This window comes from Heteronotia binoei, chromosome 6, assembly GCF_032191835.1.
Source record: "Heteronotia binoei isolate CCM8104 ecotype False Entrance Well chromosome 6, APGP_CSIRO_Hbin_v1, whole genome shotgun sequence".
NCBI lineage: Eukaryota > Metazoa > Chordata > Lepidosauria > Squamata > Gekkonidae > Heteronotia > Heteronotia binoei.
Genome location: NC_083228.1, coordinates 149,751,039 through 149,775,391, shown reverse-complemented (window position 1 = coordinate 149,775,391; position 24,353 = coordinate 149,751,039). Strand labels below are relative to the sequence as shown.

General features: G+C 51.7%; 1 protein-coding gene across 4 annotated transcripts in view; it reads right to left on the bottom strand.

The window, feature by feature from the left end:
- Positions 1–24,353, bottom strand: part of OPA1 (OPA1 mitochondrial dynamin like GTPase) — a 196,226-nt gene that overhangs the window by 136,523 nt on the left and 35,350 nt on the right. For all 4 annotated transcript variants that reach the window (XM_060242867.1, XM_060242869.1, XM_060242870.1 and 1 more), the window contains 14 exons: positions 24,225–24,296; positions 22,748–22,847; positions 21,178–21,308; positions 20,074–20,146; positions 19,902–19,974; positions 17,661–17,776; positions 17,317–17,381; positions 16,905–16,981; positions 14,840–15,005; positions 13,665–13,817; positions 10,543–10,651; positions 6,142–6,221; positions 4,119–4,259; positions 2,112–2,228 (listed from right to left, as the gene is read on the bottom strand). In XM_060242867.1, the coding sequence (XP_060098850.1) occupies positions 2,112–2,228; positions 4,119–4,259; positions 6,142–6,221; positions 10,543–10,651; positions 13,665–13,817; positions 14,840–15,005; positions 16,905–16,981; positions 17,317–17,381; positions 17,661–17,776; positions 19,902–19,974; positions 20,074–20,146; positions 21,178–21,308; positions 22,748–22,847; positions 24,225–24,296 (1,473 nt within the window). The remainder of the gene's footprint in view (positions 1–2,111; positions 2,229–4,118; positions 4,260–6,141; positions 6,222–10,542; positions 10,652–13,664; positions 13,818–14,839; positions 15,006–16,904; positions 16,982–17,316; positions 17,382–17,660; positions 17,777–19,901; positions 19,975–20,073; positions 20,147–21,177; positions 21,309–22,747; positions 22,848–24,224; positions 24,297–24,353) is intronic.

Here is a 24,353-nt window from a genome sequence, read left to right as displayed (position 1 = left end):
CTTGTTTGTCTTTAAAAAAAAAATAAAACTGGTTAGGGTCTTCACACTATTGTAGACAGCACAGAGTATTATTTTTATGATTCTAGAAACTGCATATTTCTAAGAGAACGCTCATGGTATCAAACAGGATATCAGAACACGGAGGGTCCATCTCGTCCAGCCTCCTGTCCCACACACTGGCCAACCAGTTCCTCTGGAGAGCCAACCACAGGGCACACAGATTCAGAGGTTTAGGGCCTCTGAATGTGGAGGTTCCCCCTTCAGTCACCACGGCTAATAACCAACGACAGGAATTCTCCTCCAGGAATCTGTCTTATGAACTGCAGGCCAATGTGCCCGCTGGAATCAGCACTGGCTCTTCCTTCTCATCTGCCTTCCTCCCGAAGCCTGCCCTGTCACCACCCAGCCCCACAATAAAGCAAATCATCTCAGTCCTTAGCAAGAGCTGGCAGTAGATATAAGTGGGCAGATCCAAAGTAAAAGGTCTCCCCCACCTGTGGGCAACACCTGGGCCACCCCACACTAGGGGTGTGCATTAGGTCCGGCCGAACCGAAAAGACCCCCGAAAAACAGGTGATTTGACTGTTTTAAAGCAGTATAGGGCCGAATCACATTCTCTGATCTGATTGGGGAGCCCTATACTGCAGTCGCGAATTGCCGCCAAAATCCGGCCCCGTTATACTCTATGGGCCATTGAAATCAATGGCAAAATAGGGTATAATGAAGTGTGGTGGGGGGCAGGGGGTTTGAGGTAGAGCCCCCAATTTTGCAGGGCAGCTGCAAGGGTCTCTCCCCTACGTAACCCCCAAGTTTCAAAAAGATTGGACCAAGGGGTCCAATTCTGTGGGCACCCAAAGAGGGTGCCCCTATCTCTCCATTATTCCCTATGGGCCATTGAAGTCAATGGAAAAATAGGGTATAATGAAGTGTGGCAGGGGGGGGGCAGGGGGTTTGAGGTAGAGCCCCCAATTTTGCAGGGCAGCTGCAAGGGTCTCTCCCCTACGTAGTGGGGGCAGGGGCAGGGGGTTTGAGGTAGAGCCCCCAATTTTGCAGGGCAGCTGCAAGAGTCTCTCCCCTATGTAACCCCCAAGTTTCAAAAAGATTGGACCAAGGGGTCCAATTCTGTGGGCACCCAAAGAGGGTGCCCCTATCTCTCCATTATTTCCTATGGGCCATTGAAGTCAATGGAAAAATAGGGTATAATGAAGTGTGGCGGGGGGGGGGCAGGGGGTTTGAGGTAGAGCCCCCAATTTTGCAGGGCAGCTGCAAGGGTCTCTCCCCTACGTAGTGGGGGCAGGGGGTTTGAGATAGAGCCCCCAATTTTGCAGGGCAGCTGCAAGAGTCTCTCCCCTATGTAACCCCCAAGTTTCAAAAAGATTGGACCAAGGGGTCCAATTCTGTGGGCACCCAAAGAGGGTGCCCCTATCTCTCCATTATTCCCTATCGGCCATTGAAGTCAATGGAAAAATAGGGTATAATGAAGTGTGGCGGGGGGGGGGGGGCAGGGGGTTTGAGGTAGAGGCCCCGCATTTGCAGGGCAGCTGCAAGGGTCTCTCCCCTACGTAACCCCCAAGTTTCAAAAAGACTGGGCCAGGGGTTCCCAAGAGCGTTGAGCACTGTGCTGTCCCCCTGGCATGAGGGTGTGGGATGCCCTGCCCTTGGGGAGAGCGTCACGTGAGAACAGCAGCAACTTGGGTGTCACGCAGCCATCTGGCTGAAGAGGCCATCCTTACTTCCATTTCAGGGTTCATTTCCTTCCAGCCTCCTTTAGCGACCACATTTTAACAAGGCTGGTCCAAATCCCTCCTGCGCATGGAATCATCACCTGGAACCAGAAGGAAGGTGGCCAGGTGTGTGTGTGTGTGTGGGAGGGAGGGGGATGCAACCGATGCTGCAACAGCTGCAGACAGACATTCCAAAGGTGAAGCAGCACCCAGGCAGGGGACTATGAGGACAATGGGAGGACAAGACTGCCCCCTAGTGCTAGGTCTGGGCAGTTTGAAAGCACATGCCTCATTCAGAAGGGCTGAACAAGGAAGAACTCCTCCTGTTTGAGGTGAAGCGCTGAGAGAAAGTTCCCAACCTCTCAGCCTGCAAGTTCCTCCGCTTACCTCTGAGTCCACAAAATGCCTCTGGTAATAATAGAAGCCTCGGCGGCAGAGATTGCAGTGACTCAGGGCCCCCCTCAAGAAATGTCGCCTGTACACCTGGTGCCAGGTGTCCTTGATCTGGGAGGGACCAGAGAGAAACACCCGGTTAGTGAGCAGCGGCCCAAGAAGCAGACACAGACCAGCGCCCACTGCAGGCTGGCAGGCAGGAAGCTCTCCTTTCACGAACAACAGGAAACCCACCCAGCCAACCCCTGCACCTGGGGAAGGACGGTGGCTCAGTGGTAGAGCATCTGCTTGGTAAGCAGAAGGTCCCAGGTTCAATCCCCGGCATCTCCAACTCAAAAGGGTCCAGGCAAAGAGGTGTGAGAAACCTCAGCTTGAGACCCTGGAGAGCCATGAATGGGGCTGTGGCTCAGTGGTAGAGCATCTGCTTGGTAAGCAGAAGGCCCCAGGTTCAATCCCTACTGACATCTCCAACTAAAAAGGGTCCAGGCAAATAGGTGTGAAAAACCTCAGCTTGAGATGCTGGAGAGCCGCTGCCAGTCTGAGTAGACAAAACTGACTTGGATGGACCGAGCGGGGTCTGATTCAGTATAAGGCAGCTTCACATGTTCATATGTGCTGCTTGCTCACACAAAGGCCCCCCCACTGCCTCTCTCAGCCCCCTAGCAAGGGCATCACCAAGGAGCGGGTGGCCGATGGCTGGGAAGGATTCAGAGAACAGAGCCCTGCTCAGACTCTAAAGGGGAAGTGACTGGTGCTCCTCTTCCACTGGCCACCCTGCTACATACGCCAGCTCTCTGGGAAATGGCTCAATCCGGCTGGACAGTAAACCGACTCAAGCGGCCTTTTGGAGGACTCGGGTGCTGAGCCTTTGCTGGATTTGGATCCCTCTTCCTAGCCAAGACTGGCCACTCCAACTGCGGCTGCAGGGAAGCCGGAACCTATTTGTACGACCGCTCAAGGGCAAGGCCAGTGGCCCTCCAGGCAGGGGCTTCTCAGGAGAGCCAGATCCAGGCATGGCAGAGGGTGCCTGACCTCATCCTGCTCCCCAGGCTGCTTCAAGGATACCAGAAGACAACATCCTTCCCATCCACAGCTGAGAACCCTGCCCAGCATCTCTCTTCCCATGGGAATCTGCACGGCACAAAGCGAGGCCAGCTGCTGGTGGGCACTTTGGGTCTCCCTGGGCTGAGAAAAGAGGGCTGGAGCACAACTTTCTCTACTGCGACCCTCTGACAACTCCCTCCCCTTTCTTCCAGGGAGCCCTCCTTGGCTTAGGTAGAAGAAGAGACGACTGGATTTATATCCTGCCCTTCACTCAGAGTGGCTTCCAATCTCCTTCCCCTCCCCACAGCAGACACCCTGTAAGGCAGGTGGGGCTGAGAGAGCTCTGACAGGAACTGCTCTTGAGCAGAACTGCTCTGAGAGTAGGACGGTGGTCGACCCAAGATCACATCAGCAGGTGCACGTGGAGGAGGAGAGGGTGGAACCAAATCTGGTTCTCCCAGATTACAGTCATGCCGCTTTCAACCGCTACACCAGGCTGGCTCTCTTCCCTCCCAAGAACACTGCAGTAAAACACCTACAGAAGAGACACTAGGACCCTTCTATGGATCGGAACCAGAGGAACACGAATTCCTCAAGCATGAGATCGGAAAGCCTTGGGCAAGAAAGAGAAGCCGCCAGAGCTCCTTCCTTATCTACCTGGTATCCTCCCTTCCCTGGGATCTGAGGTAAAAGTTTTGACTCCCCAAACTTGCCTGCTCTCCAAAGTGGTTCTGGACTCGAATCTCGGCCTTCTGGTGCAGACCAACGGGGCTGGAAGGTTCTGGTCCCTGTCAGACCAGCTGCGAGGCTCCAGAACCAAAAGCCAGCCAAGCAAGGCTCCACCAACACTCACGGGGTTTGCGGCTGGCCCTCGAGCCCACGGATGCTCCCATGCCTGAAGCCACTCCGTTCTCCCCGGGACCTTGAGTTACAAGCCTCCTGCTGGGGGGGCCTTACCAAGCACGGGTCCACGGCCACCCCTCGGGCCTCCAGGTTCTTCCGGACGGTGGTGACCTCGTCGTTGGCAAGATATGCCGGATGTTCTTCGTTGCATTTGATCATCTTCTCAAGTTCGTTTTTTGTTTCATTACGAATGCCCTTCGATGAAAAGAAACGTCTTTGGATTTTTGCCCCACTCTCATTTCCGGTGGGGGGGGGGGGAGGTGAGATGCACAAGGAGAACAATGAAGCATTTTTAGCATTATTTGACTGTCAGGGTGTCCAACAGAACGCCAAACATGGCCAGATCCTAACAAGCCTTCCAGCTTCCATCCCATGGCCCAGTGGCTCAAAGCCAGCCCCAGGCAGAAAGAAGAAGATTATGATATTGGATTTATATCCCGCCCTCCACTCTGAAAAGTCTCAGAGTGGCTCACAATCTCCTTTCCCTTCCTCCCCCACAACAGACACCCTGTGAGGTGGGTGGGGCTGGAGAGGGCTCTCACAGCAACTGCCCTTTCAAGGACAGCCTCTGCCAGAGCTATGGCTGACCCAAGGCCATTCCAGCAGCTGCAAGTGGAGGAGTGGGGAATCAAACCCGGTTCTCCCAGATAAGAGAGCTCTGGCTGACCCAAGGCCATTCCAGCAGGTGCAAGTGGAGGAGTTGAGAATCAAACCCGGTTCTACCAGATAAGAGAGCTCTGGCTGAGCCAAGGCCATTCCAGCAGGTGCAAGTGGAGGAGTGGGGAATCAAACCCGGTTCTCCCAGATAAGAGAGCTGTGGCTGACCCAAGGCCATTCCAGTAGGTGCAAGTGGAGGAGTGGGGAATCAAACCCGGTTCTCCCAGATAAGAGAGCTGTGGCTGACCCAAGGCCATTCCAGCAGGTGCAAGTGGAGGAGTGGGGAATCAAACCCGGTTCTCCCAGATAAGAGAGCTGTGGCTGACCCAAGGCCATTCCAGCAGGTGCAAGTGGAGGAGTGGGGAATCAAACCCGGTTCTCCCAGATAAGAGAGCTGTGGCTGACCCAAGGCCATTCCAGCAGGTGCAAGTGGAGGAGTGGGGAATCAAACCTGGTTCTCCCAGATAAGAGAGCTGTGGCTGACCCAAGGCCATTCCAGCAGGTGCAAGTGGGGGAGGGGGGAATCAAACCCGGTTCTCCCAGATAAGAGAGCTGTGGCTGACCCAAGGCCATTCCAGCAGGTGCAAGTGGAGGAGTGGGGAATCAAACCTGGTTCTCCCAGATAAGAGAGCTGTGGCTGACCCAAGGCCATTCCAGCAGGTGCAAGTGGGGGAGGGGGGAATCAAACCTGGTTCTCCCAGATAAGAGAGCTGTGGCTGACCCAAGGCCATTCCAGCAGGTGCAAGTGGGGGAGGGGGGAATCAAACCCGGTTCTCCCAGATAAGAGAGCTGTGGCTGATCCAAGGCCATTCCAGCAGGTGCAAGTGGAGGAGTTGGGAATCAAACCCGGTTCTACCAGATAAGAGTCCACAAACTTAACCAATACACCAAGCTGGCTCTCCCTGGGAGGTGCTGAACCCCCCAATTTAATGAGTCTCTGGGGAAACTTCTCACCAGGGCCCCTTTCTGGCCACCTTCACAGAACAGCCATAGAAGTCTGGCCGGCGACCAAAAAAAGTTTGCACTATGAGACATGTTGGGAAGGTTTCCATCTCGGTTGGAACAGAACACACACATGGGTGCCAGCTGGCCTTGGAGAGCATAGCAGGACACAGAGGGCAGGCACGGCCTTTGATGGGGGGTGGGGGGTCCTTTGAGGGCATGGGGGGCCCAAACGGGGGGGGGGGAGCTCAGAAGCACCTGGGACTGTGCAGCAAAAGCAAGCAGCCTCTGCGGAGACAGGCACGTCTAAGCCACAAACACCCCTTTCTAGATCTGATTATTACGCTCTGCCCCCTCCTCCCTGTGATTGCTCTCTTTGATGGGCCAGAAACGCAGGACAGGGAACAAGCAGCCGGTGGGGCAGGGAGCCAGCCAGGCAGCATCTCTGCACAAGCACAGAGGCTCCGCTTCCTCTTACCTGTTCTTTAGTGCGGCTCATCCAGTAGAGCCACCTTTTTTTCCAATCTGGGCCCACCATGTCTTCAATAACCGATTCAGCTAGACAAAAATACACAAATAGAAGCTTGTATTGTTGCCAGTTAGCACAGCACTGCAGTTTCAGAGACACAGCAGCCCCCTTTCTCTCTCCCCTGTTGCCTCAGGAGACGTTAAGCCATACAAGGAGCCAGGTGGAGAGAGAGGATCTTTCAATCCTTACGGTGTGAGCAGTTTGGGCCTACTGAAGTGAACAGCTACAGCACACCAGGTTACTGGGTCTAAGGCAACCTGTAGTTTTGACAGAGAGCCCAGGCGAGTGAAAAAGAAGCGCCTGATCCTAAGAGCAGGGGGGATGGAGCAGGCGCACTGGACTCTGGGGCTTCAACAGGAGTCCTGCAGTCGGGGGCTGGAATCTCGGCTACTGAGGGACCCAAGAGACAACAGCAGTGCAGAAAACGGCCTCCCACCTTGTCAAGAACTGTGCCAAGGGAGGACAGATGAGTTAAGACACCCAAATGCAAAGGGCCGTCAGTCCTGTCAAGGTCAGTCTTGTTTGCTCAGACTGGCAGGAGCTCTCCAGGGCCTCAGCAGGAGGTCTTCCGCACCACTTCCAACCGGGCCCTTTTAATAGGAGATGCTGCCAGGAACTTAACAGGAGGTCTTCTGCAAGTGAAACAGATGCTCTGCCTCCAAGCCACAGAATTTCTTTCTTACTAAAGGCAACTCCCCACTTCTCATCTCTGGAAATCTCAGCTTAGCGTTTAAGAAACACCAGATGAATCTCACACATGATACTCTGTGCAAAATGCTAGAACAGATAAAAGGAAGTCCTTCTTCACCCAAAGGGTGACTCACACCTGGAATTCACTGCCACAGGAGATGGTGGCGGCTGCAAGCACAGACAGCTTCAAGAGCGGACTGGATAAGCATATAGAGCAGAGGTCCATCAGTGGCTCTTAGCCACAGCGTATTGTTGGAGCTCTCTGTCTGGGGCAGTGATGCTCTGTATTGATGCTTGGGGGGACCAGTGGGAGGGCTTCTAGTGTCTGGCCCCACTGATGGTGCCTGGTTTGACACAGAGTGTTGGACTGGATGGGTCATTGGCCTGATCCAACATGGCTTCTCTTTTGTTCTTATGTGACACAGGGAGTTGGACTGGATGGGCCATTGGCCTCACCCAACATGGCTTCTCTTTTGTTCTTATGTGACACAGGGAGTTGGACTGGATGGGTCATTGGCCTGATCCAACAAGGCTTCTCTTATGTTCTTATGTGACACAGAGTGTTGGACTGGATGGGTCATTGGCCTGATCCAACAAGGCTTCTCTTATGTTCTTATGTGACACAGAGTGTTGGGACTGGATGGGTCATTGGCCTGATCCAACATGGCTTCTCTTATGTTCTTATGTGACTCAGTGTTGGACTGGATGGGCCACTGGCCTCACCCAACATGGCTTCTCTTTTGTTCTTATGTGACACGGGGAGTTGGACTGGATGGGTCATTGGCCTGATCCAACAAGGCTTCTCTTATGTTCTTATGTGACACAGAGTGTTGGACTGGAGGGACCACTGGCCTGATCCAAAAGGGCTTCTCTTATGTTCTTATGTGACACAGAGTGTTGGACTGGAGGGGCCACTGGCCTGATCCAACAGGGCTTCTCTTATGTTCTTATGTGACACAGAGTGTTGGACTGGAGGGGCCACTGGCCTGATCCAACATGGCTTCTCTTATGTTCTTATGTGACACAGAGTGTTGGACTAAAGGGGCCACTGGCCTGATCCAACAGGGCTTCTCTTATGTTCTTATGTGACACAGAGTGTTGGACTGGAGGGGCCACTGGCCTGATCCAACAGGGCTTCTCTTATGTTCTTATGTGACACAGAGTGTTGGACTGGATGGGTCATTGGCCTGATCCAACAAGGCTTCTCTTATGTTCTTATGTGACAGAGAGTGTTGGACTGGAGGGGCCACTGGCTTGATCCAACATGGCTTCTCTTCTGTTCTTATAAGACACAGAGTGTTGGACTGGAGGGGCCACTGGCCTGATCCAACATGGCTTCTCTTTTGTTCTTATGTGACACAGGGAGTTGGACTGGATGGGCCATTGGCCTCACCCAACATGGCTTCTCTTTTGTTCTTATGTGACACAGGGAGCTGGACTGGATGGGTCATTGGCCTGATCCAACAAGGCTTCTCTTATGTTCTTATGTGACACAGAGTGTTGGACTGGATGGGTCATTGGCCTGATCCAACAAGGCTTCTCTTATGTTCTTATGTGACACAGAGTGTTGGGACTGGATGGGTCATTGGCCTGATCCAACATGGCTTCTCTTATGTTCTTATGTGACTCAGTGTTGGACTGGATGGGCCACTGGCCTCACCCAACATGGCTTCTCTTTTGTTCTTATGTGACACGGGGAGTTGGACTGGATGGGTCATTGGCCTGATCCAACAAGGCTTCTCTTATGTTCTTATGTGACACAGAGTGTTGGACTGGAGGGACCACTGGCCTGATCCAAAAGGGCTTCTCTTATGTTCTTATGTGACACAGAGTGTTGGACTGGAGGGGCCACTGGCCTGATCCAACAGGGCTTCTCTTATGTTCTTATGTGACACAGAGTGTTGGACTGGAGGGGCCACTGGCCTGATCCAACATGGCTTCTCTTATGTTCTTATGTGACACAGAGTGTTGGACTAAAGGGGCCACTGGCCTGATCCAACAGGGCTTCTCTTATGTTCTTATGTGACACAGAGTGTTGGACTGGAGGGGCCACTGGCCTGATCCAACAGGGCTTCTCTTATGTTCTTATGTGACACAGAGTGTTGGACTGGATGGGTCATTGGCCTGATCCAACAAGGCTTCTCTTATGTTCTTATGTGACAGAGAGTGTTGGACTGGAGGGGCCACTGGCTTGATCCAACATGGCTTCTCTTCTGTTCTTATAAGACACAGAGTGTTGGACTGGAGGGGCCACTGGCCTGATCCAACATGGCTTCTCTTTTGTTCTTATGTGACACAGGGAGTTGGACTGGATGGGCCATTGGCCTCACCCAACATGGCTTCTCTTTTGTTCTTATGTGACACAGGGAGCTGGACTGGATGGGTCATTGGCCTGATCCAACAAGGCTTCTCTTATGTTCTTATGTGACACAGAGTGTTGGACTGGATGGGTCATTGGCCTGATCCAACAAGGCTTCTCTTATGTTCTTATGTGACACAGAGTGTTGGGACTGGATGGGTCATTGGCCTGATCCAACATGGCTTCTCTTATGTTCTTATGTGACTCAGTGTTGGACTGGATGGGCCACTGGCCTCACCCAACATGGCTTCTCTTTTGTTCTTATGTGACACGGGGAGTTGGACTGGATGGGTCATTGGCCTGATCCAACAAGGCTTCTCTTATGTTCTTATGTGACACAGAGTGTTGGACTGGAGGGACCACTGGCCTGATCCAAAAGGGCTTCTCTTATGTTCTTATGTGACACAGAGTGTTGGACTGGAGGGGCCACTGGCCTGATCCAACAGGGCTTCTCTTATGTTCTTATGTGACACAGAGTGTTGGACTGGAGGGGCCACTGGCCTGATCCAACATGGCTTCTCTTCTGTTCTTATAAGACACAGAGTGTTGGACTGGAGGGGCCACTGGCCTGATCCAACAGGGCTTCTCTTATGTTCTTATGTGACACAGAGTGTTGGACTAAAGGGGCCACTGGCCTGATCCAACAGGGCTTCTCTTATGTTCTTATGTGACACAGAGTGTTGGACTGGAGGGGCCACTGGCCTGATCCAACAGGGCTTCTCTTATGTTCTTATGTGACACAGAGTGTTGGACTGGATGGGTCATTGGCCTGATCCAACAAGGCTTCTCTTATGTTCTTATGTGACAGAGAGTGTTGGACTGGAGGGGCCACTGGCTTGATCCAACATGGCTTCTCTTCTGTTCTTATAAGACACAGAGTGTTGGACTGGAGGGGCCACTGGCCTGATCCAACATGGCTTCTCTTATGTTCTTATGTGACACAGAGTGTTGGACTGAATGGGTCATTGGCCTGATCCAACATGGCTGCTCTTATGTTCTTATGTGACACAGGGAGTTGGACTGGATGGGTAATTGGCCTGATCCAACAAGGCTTCTCTTATGTTCCTATGTGACACAGAGTGTTGGACTGGATGGGCCACTGGCCTGATTCAACATGGCTTCTCTTATGTTCTTATGCTGGATCCCCACCCCTCCATTTCTACCTGAAGTGGAAATTAGAGAGGCGGAGAGCCGCCAAGGCAATTAGAGCAAAGGGAGAGACTGCTTCTCCTGGAAGCAACAGACCAGCCAAAGGGACACAGAGAGAACAAGGCCCCCCCATGCCGCCCAGCAGCACTCACTGTCTTTCAGGCGACTCTGAAGCGTCTCCTCCATGAACTGAATGGCGGCGTCCCACTGCTGCTTGTCAGAGATGGAGCGGTCTTCCAGGGCATTGTGCTGGATCACTCTCTGTCAGAGATGCACACAAGCAAGCATAAGGGCCGGTTTCTGTCCAGTCCCTACAGCTAAGCATAAGCCAACGGGCGCCCTCCTCCCAACAAAATACTGAAAGGGAATAACATCTAAATTCAGATAATGCAACATGTAGTACAAATAACAGCAGGTATCAGTAAGTGAATCACAGGATTACACAACTATACAATAACAATAATATATGCAGCCACTAAAGACATATATTAATACCATAAAATCTTACAACTCAATGGTGAACAGTGCATTAGGTGTGGTAGTCTCATTGCAATGCAACAAAACAATCCCTGATGTAGCACAACTAGTCCAAGCAGCTGCAAAGTGATAACACAGAGCTAAAGCCAGTTTGGCGCAGAGAGAGCCAGTTTGGAGCAGTGGTTAAGTGTGCAGACTCTTATCTGGGAGAACCGGGTTTGATTCCCCACTCCTCTACCTGCAGCTGCCGGAATGGCCTTGGGTCAGCCATAGCTATTGCAGGAGTTGTCCTTGAAAGAGCAGCTTCTGGGAGAGCTCTCTCAGTCTCACCCACTTCACAGGGTGTTTGTTGTGGGGGGAGAAGATATAGGAGATTATAAGCTGCTCTGAGTCTCTGATTCAGAAAGAAGGGTGGAGTATAAATCCGCAGTCATCGTCGTCTTCTTCTAAAGGGACAACATAACCCAGCTATCTGAGTCAGTTTAAAATTTTAAGAGGCTTTTGGGCTCCATTATGTTGATAATTTGTCCAGTGATAACTGTAAGTATTATGATTTTGTATATTGGAAGCTTCAGGCTCCATATGCTTAACCAGTTGAATCATCTGTCTTGCTTTTAAAGCAACTTTAAATGGACTTAGGTAAACAGGACATTTGTCCCTTTGATTTTGTGTCAGGGCTTTGCAGCTGCTTGGGCTGATACCGTTTTTGCACACAGCATACCCTGCGGTCACGATCCTGTTCTCTCCGCAGCGTCCGTCGGATTTCTCACTATCTGCGCTGGAGTTACAGGAAGTGCCATGGCTTTTGTGTAGCAAACATAAACTGGGTCTTAGCGTTTTACGTTTGCTATGCAAACGCTGCGGCACTTCCTGTAACTTCGGTGCAGATAGTAGGAAATCCAACGGATGCTGCGGAGAGAACAGGAACGTGACCGCGTGGTAAGCCATGTGTGAAAATGGTCTGTGCATTATAAGGAGTATCTTTGCTGCATCAGAATGAGAGCACAACGCCTGATGCACTGCTCACTATTGAGCTGTACATTTCCCAGAGGCTTTTAGGCTCCGTTCTATTCGTATTTGGTCCAGTGGTTATTGTAAGTAACTTTTGTATTTTGGAATTGGGGGGGGGGGGGGTTGCATTTTGGAAGCTTGAGGCTCTGTATGCTTTTCAGGACTTCTATGGGTATTTTTATTCACAGGTACCATGATAATTAGGGGAGGTTCTTGAAGCTCAACCGTATCTCTTGAGAAAAGGGGTTCATCTGAAATGGTGCAGAAGAATTACATACAAAGAAATGTAGACATTATAAGTCTCTTCAGATAAGAATGCTATTCATTACCGGTCCTGTGTTAATATTGCTTTAATGCTTGGTATTTCTGATTTTACTATGTTGTTTTTTACTGAGAATTCACTACAGTTTTTTCAGGCTTTTGTGGCCTTTGTCAGCTGCTGCTCTTGGATTGTTGCCTGGTATTAGTGCCTGGATATATCATTGATATTGGACAGTTGTGTAATCCCATGATTCACTTACTGATTTCTGATGCTATTTGTACTACATATTGTATTACACACATTTTTTATGTTATTTTCAATATTTTGTTGGGAGAGTGCTTGTTTATATTTGCTAGTTTCACCTCCCATCCCAGGTTGGTGTCTCTTCTACAGCTAAACAAAAGGGCAAGGGGGCACCACAAGTGCAGGAACACAGCCATTAAATATCTACAAGGGTTATAGAAATGCCTGATAGGAAACCACTGTGAAATCCAATAGGGTTCTGCTAAAATGGCTGTTCCATTAGCAATGTCAGAGCGGAAAGAGAATTCTAGGGCCTGCATTCACTTCTCAGGTACTGAGAGACTACAGAATTGCCTCCAACAGATGCAAGCCAACTGGCCAACACAAAGGCTCTTTACATGGGGATAGCCATTTCATTAGTCCAGTTGTCTTAAAAGTTTTTAAGAGCCCCGTGGCGCAGAGTGTTAAAGCTGCAGTACTGCAGTCCTAAGCTCTGCTCACGACCTGAGTTCCACCCCAGCAGAAGCTGGGTTTTCAGGTAGCCAGCTCAAGGTTGACTCAGCCTTCCATCCTTCCAAGGTCAGTAAAATGAGTTCCCAGCTTGCTGGGGGGAAAGCGTAGATGACTGGGGAAGGCAGTGGCAAACCACCCCGTAAAAAGTCTGCTGTGAAAACGTTGTGAAAGCAATGTCACCCCAGAGTCGGAAACAACTGGTGCTTGCACAAGGGACTACCTTTACCTTTACAAAGAGCCCCTTGGCGCAGTGTTAATGCTGCAGTACTCCAGTCCTAAGCTCTGCTCACGACCTGAGTTCCATCCCAGCGGAAGCTGGGCTTTCAGATAGCCGGCTCGAGGTTGACTCAGCCTTCCATCCTTCCGAGGTCGGTAAAATGAGTCCCCAGCTTGCTGGGGGAAAAAGGTAGATGACTGGGGAAGGCAATGGCAAACCACCCTGTAAAAAGCCTGCCGTGAAAACGCTGTGAAAGCAACGTCACCCCAGAGTCAGAAACGACTGGTGCTTGCACAGGGGACCTTTCCTTCCTTAAAAGTTTTAAGAAACAGAGAAGCCGACCTCACCACTGGGTTGAACATCCCTCTAATACCTGAAAGTATGGTTTTAAAAGCAGAAAACAAATGATGGTGTGATTAGTCACTGGTTCAGCTGGGACATGGGTGAGGATTCTCCAAGACAGTGGGGCAAAAGGCAGGCCACAACAGAGAGGCGGCCATCTCCTCTTGCTAAGCAGCTGAAAATGTCTCTGAGAGAAGGTAAGGCCCTACCAGGCTGTCTTCTGCCCTCTCGTTCCACTTGTGCCGCTTGATGCTCTCCTCTTTCACTGCCTGCTTCAGCTTGTCAAAAATATCGTCGTGTTCTTTGCCCTTCTGCTCCGTCATGAAGCGAGAGAATTCCTCCTGCAGGGTCTCCCAGGCAACCTGCAAAGGGGGTGACAAAGTCCGGCCTTTAAAAGCAGCCACAGCAGCTCAAGAAGACAGCAGAAGAAGAAGATATTGGATTTATATCCTGCCCTCCACTCCGAAGAGTCTCAGAGCAGCTCACAATCTCCTTTCCCTCCCCCTCCCAACAGACACCCTGTGAGGTAGATGAAGAGATTGGATTTATATCCCGCCCTCCACTCCGAAGAGTCTCAGAGCGGCTCACAATCTCCTTTCCCTTCCTCCCCCACAACAGACACCCTGTGAGGAGGGTGGGGCTGAGAGGGCTCTCATAGCAGCTGCCCTTTCAAGGACAGAGTCTCAGAGCAGCCTACAATCTCCTATATCTTCTCCCCCCACAACAGACACCCTGTGAGGTGGGTGGGGCTGAGAGGGCTCTCACGGCAGCTGCCCTTTCAAGGACAGAGTCTCAGAGCGGCCTACAATCTCCTTTCCCTTCCTCCCCCACAACAGACACCCTGTGAGGTGGGTGGGGCTGAGAGGACTCTCACAGCAGCTGCCCTTTCAAGGGCAACCTCTGCCAGAGCTATGGCTGATCCAAGGCCATGCTAGCAGGTGCAAGTGGAGGCGCAGGGAATCAAAACCGGTTCTCCCAGATAAGAGTCCGCACACTTAACCACTACACCAAACGCTCTCCTAGAGGCTCTCCTCTGGCAGCAGAGATGATGAGGAGGAAAGCTTTCAGGTCTCATCCCTTGAGAGCAAGTGTTCACCTCTCTACATCAGGAACACCACAGGGCAAACGGAATATGCTTCAACATTTCGACTGCTCAGGCTGGAAAGGGAGGCAGCCCTGAAGTATCCAACGTATCCATGCCAGTAGCAGCAAGCCGCTGGGTCACACTGCAAGACTGGTGGCCTCTTCAGTGCTCTGTGCAGAGCCAGGTGCTCTCAGCACCAAACCCACCTTTCTGCCTCTTTCCCACCTGGCTCTGCACAGAGCACTGAAGAGGCCCCAGCTGTTTTCCAGGGAAGCACTCTTTCCGCAAGTGCAGGCTCACCTCCACCGCTTTGTTGGGCAGCTGCTTGTCTGTCCACTGCTTCAGCTTGATGTCCACCGTGGTGTTAAACGTCCCCGAATTCATGGTCTGTGCTGCTGGAAGGTAGATGTTCTCTATCACGTGTGTGGAGACCCTCTCCCACAAGGACTTCTGGAGAATCTCTTCCCTGCAAAGCAGGAGGAATCGCAAGCATTCACTGCTCATCCCTTCAACTCAGCCAGAGGCTTCTTTTGTGGGAGACGCTTGCTCCAGAGCAAAACCAAGCAGCCCTCCCTCAAAATGTGGATGCAACCCTCAGGCTGTGCCTTCCTGCACTAGGAAGTGACAAACGTGGCATTTCGAAAGCATGAAAGCTGCTCACACCCACCGGGGGAGGGTCAAGAGTGGGGCCACTGAGGCCCTGGAAGGGAGCAAGCCCTGCTGTGCTTACACACTCAAGCCAGGTCGTCAGAGATTTCCTTTCACCCCTCCCTCCAAACCCAGCCGCTGAGCTCCAGCTACTGCTTTACTGCTGCCACAGATCTCGGCTCTCCCTCAAACGAGACTAACTGAAAGTGGCCACGGACGGTACAGAGAATGCAGTATCTTGGGAATTAAAAACATGTGACAGGCAATGTTCCCTCTCAGCTGAGTGAGTATGAGCTAGCTCACAGTCTTTTAGCCTCTGGCTCATGCATTTTTGTCTTAGCTCAGGAAGGAGGGCCCCAGAGTGAACTAGTTGATGCAGGAGCTCACAACTTTAATGCCAGGAGCTCACAAAGCAGAATTTTTGCTCACAAGACTCCATAGCTTAGAGGGAGTATTGCTTGTGACCAGTGGTTCCTCTCAGCTGAGTGAGTGTGAGCTAGCTCATCGTTTTTTAGCCTCCAGCTCACACATTTTTGTCCTCGCTCAGGAAGGTGGGCCCCAGAGTGAACTAATTGATGCAGGAGCTCACAACTTTAATGCCAGGAGCTCACAAAGCAGAATTTTTGCTCACAAGACTCCATAGCTTAGAGGGAGTATTGGTGACAGCTGCTATTCTTTTTTGGCCCCAAAGAGGTTTTGAAGTGGCCTCTGGCCCAAAGCAGGTTTTAAATACACTCCCCCCCCCCCCAAACCATGCTGCCTGCCCCGCACTCGGCCTGACACGGCGAAGGATCTGTAAGGGGTGAAACACAGGATTGCTTCTTCTTCTAGCAGAAAACAGAGCTCCCAAAGGAACACGTGCGCGGCTCCCGTTCGCATGAACAGACATGACACTGCCTTCTGCTGAATCAGACCCTTGTGGAGTCCATGGAAGTCAGTGTGCTCTTCTCAGAGTGGCAGCAGCTCTCCAGGGCTTCAGGATGAGGTCCCTCCCGTCACCTCCTCCTTGGTCCTTTTAACGGGAGATGCTGCTGGGGACTGAGCCACAGCCCCCTCCCTCTCCCCTTGTGGCCACGCCCAAGAGCCTCAGCAATCAGAAGGCCTGCAGAATTTAATGCTGTTACGTAAAATAACCACACATGCAGCTTTACTTAATTTGCAAATGGTACACATGAAGTCAAATGGAATGTTTCTTAGGAAGCAAGATCAGAATTATGTTTAATACACAGAGACATATGAACATATGAAGCTGCCTTATACTGAATCAGACCCTTGGTCCATCAAAGTCAGTATTGTCTTCTCAGACTGGCAGCGGCTCTCCAGGGTCTCAAGCTGAGGTTTTTCACACCTATTTGCCTGGACCCTTTTTGGTTGAAGATGCCAGGGACTGAACCTGGGACCTTCTGCTTCCCAAGCAGATGCTCTACACACACCCTCTCTGCTCACTGCTGTAATTCCTTGAACCAAAGTAGTCAACGCCCTACCAGGATCTCCACTAAGAGAACAGCAAAACTGCCTGCCAGCTACGAAGTGGCCAGGAGTGATGCAAATCAATCAGACACCTAAAACAAAACATTTTACGGGGGCAGACGGTGGGAATCCAGATGGACTAGAAAGGACTGGGGAGTCACAGAGCACTTCCAGCATTCTATTCTAATGTTCACATCCTGCCGCATCAGAGAAGTAAGACAGACAGAGGAGATATTAACGACTGTACCAGTGCTTTGGCGTCACCTGGCTCAAGCTTATGACTTCGTCAAGGATTTCATTCTTTGCTTTTTCAAATAGCTCATTCTAGACAGGGGAAAAGAAAAGAAAAGGAATTATGGCCACTGACAGAGATGAGTGGAAGAATTTAAGGCTGCAAGATATGGACTTAGTCCAGTTCACCTCTTTGTGCTCTGGGTGTCTGAAGAGCTCCAGGGCTTCTGACAGACTCTTCCCCAGTCCCCCTCCCCACAAGACTCCCATTTTAATCTGAGCTGCCAGGGGCTGAACTGGGAATCATACGCCATTGCCCCGCTTCTGAAATATAGGAAGCAGCAAGAGGTTGGGTTTCCCATGTATTTTAGGGGGGGGCCACTGACGGGGCTTCCAGAAGGAAGTCTGGACTGGCTCACAAGACTTACCCGGTCGAGTTCTCTCAAGCGGGGGTAGTTGTTCTTCCATTCCGTCTCCAAATTAAAGCGTGTTGCTGTGGGGAGAAAGCAGGGGGGATGAAGGCACATGAAGGCCTTCCGCTGCCACCCATCCCAGTGCAGAATTGTACCCTTGTAGCATTTGCCCCTTGGTTACAGGAACCGTGCCTGGAAACCAGCACTCAAGAGCAAGAGGAATCAAAAACATTCGTTTCAGAGAAAGGCAGTGGCCCTTTTGGGTCACAAGGGACAGTCCACATGCCTGAATCCCTGTGAGAGTTTAAGCTGAAGGGCACTTCCCTCCTCAGCCCTGCTGAACCAGCCACCCTTCCCACCTTTAAAGGCATCCGCTTGCTGCTCCACAGACTCTCGCACCATCTTCCAAAAGCAGTCCGACACGGCCAGGCTCAAGTTACGGGTTGTCACCTGGTGGGCCTTCAGCATGCACTTCCTGCAAAGGCAAAGGAGTCTGGCTTTAGCAGCCCAGAGGTGGCTTCCTGATGAACAGGAGGCAGCAGGTTTGGCCCTGGACAACCCAGCAGAGCCCACTCTCCCCCCCACGCATGCCCAAGGCAGGAAACTCCCACACATTTTCCTCTTCAGCCACCAGACTTTAATCCCCTTTCAGGGGAAACATCTGAGATGGAAAGAATCCCACAAGTTCTGGTGCTCAGTAGCAGCCAGACAAAATCTGTGGTCCTCAGGACAGGCACTGGCCCCCCTCGGGAGAAGAAAGAGGCTACTGAGAGCCAGTTTAGTGTCATGGTTAAGTGAGCGGACTCTTATCTGGGAGAACCAGGTTTGATTCCCCAATCCTCCACTTGCAGCTGCTGGAATGGCCTTGGGTCAGCCAGAGCTCTCTTATCTGGGAGAACCGGGTTTGATTCCCCACTCCTCCACTTGCAGCTGCGGGAATGGCCTTGGGTCAGCCAGAGCTCTCTTATCTGGGAGAACCGGGTTGGATCGTCCACTCCTCCACTTGCCCCTGCTGGAATGGCCTTGGGTCAGCCAAAGCTCTCTTATCTGGGAGAACCGGGTTTGATTCCCCACTCCTCCACTTGCCCCTGCTGGAATGGCCTTGGGTCAGCCAAAGCTCTCTTATCTGGGAGAACCGGGTTTGATTCCCCCCTCCTCCACTTGCACCTGCTGGAATGGCCTTGGGTCAGCCATAGTTCTCTTTATCTGGGAGAACCGGGTTTGATTCCCCACTCCTCCACTTGCACCTGCTGGAATGGCCTTGGGTCAGCCAGAGCTCTCTTATCTGGGAGAACCGGGTTTGATTCCCCACTCCTCCACTTGCAGCTGCTGGAATGGCCTTGGGTCAACCATAGCTCTCTTATCCGGGAGAACCGGGTTTGATTCCCCACTCCTCCACTTGCACCTGCTGGAATGGCCTTGGGTCAACCATAGCTCTCTTATCCGGGAGAACCGGGTTTGATTCCCCACTCCTCCACTTGCACCTGCTGGAATGGCCTTGGGTCAGCCAGAGCTCTGGCAGAGGTTGTCCTTGAAAGGGCAGCTGTTTTGAGAGCCCTCTCAGCCCCACCCACCTCATAAGGTGTCTGTTGTAGGGGGAGACGATAGAGGAGATTGTGAGCCCCTCTGAGTCTCTGATTCAGAGAGAAGGACGTGGTATAAATCTGCCCCCATCTCACAGGGTGTCTGTTGTGGGGGGAGAAGTCATAGGAGATTGTAAGCTGCTGAGTCTCTGATTCAGGGAGAAGGGCGGGGTATAAATCTGCAATTCTTCTTCTTCTTCATTTACAGCATCATGGAAACCTTTTCACAGGACAAACTCAGGGAATGCAGCCCACCTCCCTTTCTTAGACCTAAACACCGGGGCTGGGGGCTCACTGCACAAACCAGGCATGGAAGATGCTCATAAGCGGGTGGACCCCCACCGCAGCCAGAGCCATTCACAAGGACTGGGCTGTGTGGAAGCACACGCTGCATGAGAGGCACTGCGAACTGGATGAGTCCCCGTGGAGACGTGACAGCTGGCTCGAGAGGCTGCTGCTTCTGCAAACCTGGAGCCTGGGTTCATCTTCCAGGTGCAGAAGGACTCCTGTGATTCTAATTCTGAAGGCCCAGAGTGCCCTTCAGGCCAGTGAGGAGAAGGATCTGCCACTGTTTAAAGGAGAGAATGCACAAGCTTTTCAGGGGAGCTGCTCCAAACCACGTGGGGCCCATTTCCTGACAGACTGAAACGGCTGGAAAAGGAAAGGTCCCCTGTGCAAGCACCAGTCTTTTCCGACTCTGGGGTGACGTTGCTTTCACAACATTTTCACAGCAGACTTTTTACGGGGTGGTTTGCCATTGCCTTCCCCAGTCATCTACTTTCCCCCCAGCAAGCTGGGGACTCCTTTTACCGACCTCAGAAGGACGGACAGCTGGGTCAACCTCCAGACGGCTACCTGAACCAGCTTCCGTCGGAATCGAACTCAGGTCGTGAGCAGAGAGTTCAGACCACAGTACTGCTGCTTTACCACTCTGCGCCACTGAGGCCCTACTAAAAATGGGGATGTGTGTTATGGCCACAGGAAACATTTATGGAAAGCAATAAGAGACTGGCATACTTCAGCAGCTTGGAGTTCTGGAAAAATTCCTCTTCGTACTCTCTAATAGACTCAATACTCTCACTGCTGTTTCCTAGAGACCGAAAAAGAAAGAAGAGAAAGAGCTGGAATTGTTCCCTCTGCCTGCCATGACCCCTCTCCTCCCAATTGGCAGAAAGCAAGCTCTGGTTACCTTTTCCAGTCACCACTGCAAAATACCCAAGTGCCTTCATGGGGAAGAGCTTGCCTTCGATGATTTGCTGGATCTGGAAAAAAGCAGGAACAAGACAGAGCTCATCGTGCAGCTGCCTTTTCCACTCCAGTTGAGGAAGGACAGAGGCATCTGAAGAGGAGGAAAGGACAGGGCTGGGAAACGTTTGTCTTTTTTTGGGGGGGGGGGGGGTCTGTCTGTCTCTCTCTCTCTCACACACACACACAAACTGAGAATGGTCTAAACAAGGGGTGAACTTTTTGAGCAAGACAGGGAAACAGCAGGAAAACAAAAAGGGGGAAAACAGCCCAGTTCCAAGAGACGGGTGTGCCCTGTGCCTGCAGTCCCGAGGGAGGGCTCACAGATTTCTCAGTCCCAGACTGCTTCGGGCTTTATAAGACAAAACCAGCATGTACACTACACTAGAGACCAATGTTCCCTCTGAGCTGCAGAATCTTGTGAGCTGCTGGCATTAAAGTTGTGAGCTGCTGCATCAACTAGTGTGCTCTAGGGTCATCCTTCCTGAGCTAAGGCAAAAATGTGTGAGCGGAAGGCTAAAAAACTGTGAGCCAGCTCACGCTAACTCAGCTTAGAGGGAACACTGCTAGGGACAATCAATTTCACCCCGCCCAGGAACTAAATAGTTACCACACAGTAAAATACCTTCCCTCAAAAGAGAACATCTGTGATGACTTGTTCTTATTCATTTTAAAATTTCGAGACTGGATTTCTCTAAAATTAGCACAGATACAATAGTTACTAAAATTGTAAGAGTCCAAGGAGGACCTCTCCTTCATAGTTTCTGGGATCACTTACCCACTTCTCTCTGCCCCCCCCCCATCAAATGTCACAAGCCAAGACAAGCAAAGGTTGACCATGGGAGGGGGAGGATACCCCCATTTAAGGGCTTTATTGCCAGAACAGGACCAACTTCTAAGGATGTCACATCCACTTAGTGCTACGAGTCCTGTGAATTCAAAGCCACAAAAGGCTCCTGTCGGATGCACCAGCTCCTTGCATCATGCAGACAGGCCAGTGCTCCCTTGAGAGGTATCAGCTGGATGGATGGAAGTCTCTTTCTCTCACCCTGTTTGGGCTGGCCACATTCTTCTCTGCCAGGTCCACCTTTGTCAATACAAAGATCGTCCTCTTCCCATGTGGATCCATCTGGCTGACCAAGTCAGTGACGATGCTGCGTTCGGCATCCACAGACCCATCTGGAAAAGAAAAGAGAAAGCAAAAGCCTTAAGAACATAAGAGAAGCCATGTTGGATCAGGCCAATGGCCCATCCAGTCCAACACTGTGTCACACAGTGGTCAAAAAACCCAGGTGCCATCAGAAGGTCCATCAGTGGGGCCAGGACACTAGAAGCCCCCCCCACTATGCCCCCCCAAGCACCCGGATTACAGAGCATCACTGCCCCAGACATAAGAACATAAGAGAAGCCATGTTGGATTAGGCCAGTGGCCCATCCAGTCCAGCACGCTGTCTCACACAGTGGCCAAAAAACCCAGGTGCCATCAGGAGGTCCACCAGTGGGGCCAGGACACTAGAAGCCCTCCCGCTGTGCCCCCCAAGCACCCAGATTACAGAGCATCACTGCCCCAGACATAAGAACATAAGAGAAGCCATGTTGGATCATTCCAATGGCCCATCCAGTCCAACACTCTGTGTCACACAGTGGCCAAAAAAACCAGGTGCCATCAAGAGGTCCACCAGTGGGGCTAGAAGCCCCTTTCACTGTGCCCCGCCCCCCAAGCACAAGAATACAGAGCATTACTGCCCCAGACAGAGAGTTCCAACAATAAGTTGTGGCTAATAGCCACTGATGGACCTCTGCTCCATATGCTTATCCAATCCCCTCTTGAAGCTGGCTATGCTTGTAGCCGCCACCACCTCCTGTGGCAGTGAATTCCACGTTAATCACCCTTTGGGTGAAGGACTTCCTTTTATCAGTTCTTACCCGACTGCTCAGCAATTTCATTGAATGTCCACGAGTTCTTGTATTGTGAGAAAGGGAGAAAAGGACTTCTTTCTCTACCTTCTCCATCCCATGCAGAATCCTGTCAACCTCTCTCATGTCACCCTGCAGTCGACATTTCTCCAAGCTAAAGAGCCCCAAGCGTTTTAACCTTTCTTCATAGGGAAAGTGTTCTAACCCTTTAATCATTCTAGTTGCCCTTTCCTGGACTTTTTCCAACGCTATAGTATATTTTTTGAGCTGCAGTGACCAGAATTGTACACAATCCAATTCCTGATGCCGCAAGAGCGGAACACACAAAATTTCCCACAGAAGACAGGAGCTGAGCTCATCTGCAGCTGGAAACAGCTCAATGGTTCGACTTCTGGAGCCAGCAAACGGGGAGGGGCCCTGGTGGCTCAGTGGGAGAGCATCTGCCTGGCATGCAGAAGGTCCCCGATTCAATCTCCGGCATCCCCAGTTCAAGGATCAGATAGGAATTGGTGTGGAAGACCTCCACTCCGCAAGGGATTCACAGAGCTGGACAGAAGAAAAGGCCAGCTGTGCCAAGGCAGGCCCCCTCTTCAGTCCTCAATCCAAGGCATTGTGGGACCAGGAGTAGGTGGGACCGCCAAGCAAAAGAGATGTGCCCTTCAGGGTTTCCCTCCGCGAGAGCCAAGACCAATCCCACTTGCCTTGAATGCACAGGATGATGGCGTTTGGGTTCTGCATGTAGGCTTTGCTGATGCTGAAGATGGTCTCCTTGGTGTCCGGAGCCATCCCCGACGTCACCGTCTGCAAAGACAGAAAGAGCTGCTCCTGCAGACCTTGGAGGAAGGGCCAGGCCACTGAAGTGCTCTCTCCCTGGCAGACGAGCCCCGCCTGTTCCAAACCAGCCACTCACAGCAGCCTCTTCCGGGGTTAAGCTGTCCTTATTGACTCATCAAAGCATTTGAAGCCTGCCTTTTCTCATGGTTCAAGGTGGCTTACCATATTAGTCAAGAAACATTTTTAATTACAGCCAAAAATAAAACAGTGCACACCCCCAAAGTCACCAAAAGAGAAACAGGCATCCTTGTCATTGAGACCCACTGACACCCTAGAGTTGGAACGGACCTCCAGGGTCATCTAGTCCACCCCCCTGCACAATGCGGGAAACTCACAAACCCCTCCCCCTAAATTCACAGGATCAGCTTTGCTGTCAGATGGCCATCCAGCCTCTGTTTAAAAACCTCCAAGGAAGGAGAGCCCACCACCTCCCCAGGAGGAAGCCTGTTCCACTGAAGAACTGCTCTAAACTCACAAACACCTCCCCCTAAATTCACAGAATCTTCATTGCTGTCAGAGGGCCATCTAGCCTCTGTTTCAAAACCTCCAAGGAGAGCCCACCACCTCCCCAGGAGGAAGCCTGTTCCACTGAAGAACTGCTCTAAACTCACAAACACCTCCCCCTAAATTCACAGGATCTTCATTGCTGTCAGATGGCCATCTAGCCTCTGTTTGAAAACCTCCAAGGAAGGAGAGCCCACCACCTCCCGAGAAGGAAGCCTGTTCCACTGAGGAACCGCTCTAACGGTCAGGAGGTTAATAGAATCCTAGAGTTGGAAGGGACCTCCAGGGTCATCTAGTCCAACCCCCTGCACAATGAAGGGACATCACAAGTTTTCCACCCACGCCCCGCCCCCGGTGACCCCTGTTCCATAGACAGAAAATGGCAAAAAAATCCCTCCAGGATCCCTGACCAAACTGGCCTAGAGCAGGGGTGGCCAACGGTAGCTCTCCAGATGTTTTTGCCTACAACTCCCATCAGCCCCAGCCAGCATGGCCAATGGCTGGAGCTGATGGGAGTTGTAGGCAAAAAACATCTGGAGAGCTACCCTTGGCCACCCCTGGCCTAGAGAAAAACTGCTTCCTGCCCATACAACTGCAGTTGCCACTCCCCACACAGCACTTCTACACAATCCTTTTTTCTTTCATGCCATGGCAACCTTGTGACAGAGGTCAGAACCACACTGTTTTATAGCTGGGGAACTGCATGAGCAAGACCCACATACCTGTGGCTGGACTGGGGCCCAAATCCAAGTAGTTCTCTCCCTCCCCCATGCCAGGCAGCCAGCTAGCCCCTGGGCAATGCCAGTGCCTCAACAGTAAGCCTCAGCCAGAGGTACTCACACTGATGACGCCTGGCAAGTCCACCAGCACCATCCTCTGCAGGCCAGGGCCCTTTACGTTGAGGGAGATGGTCTGAAAAAGGAAAGGCAGAGGGAGGAGGGGGAGGAGAAGAAGACATTGGATTTATAT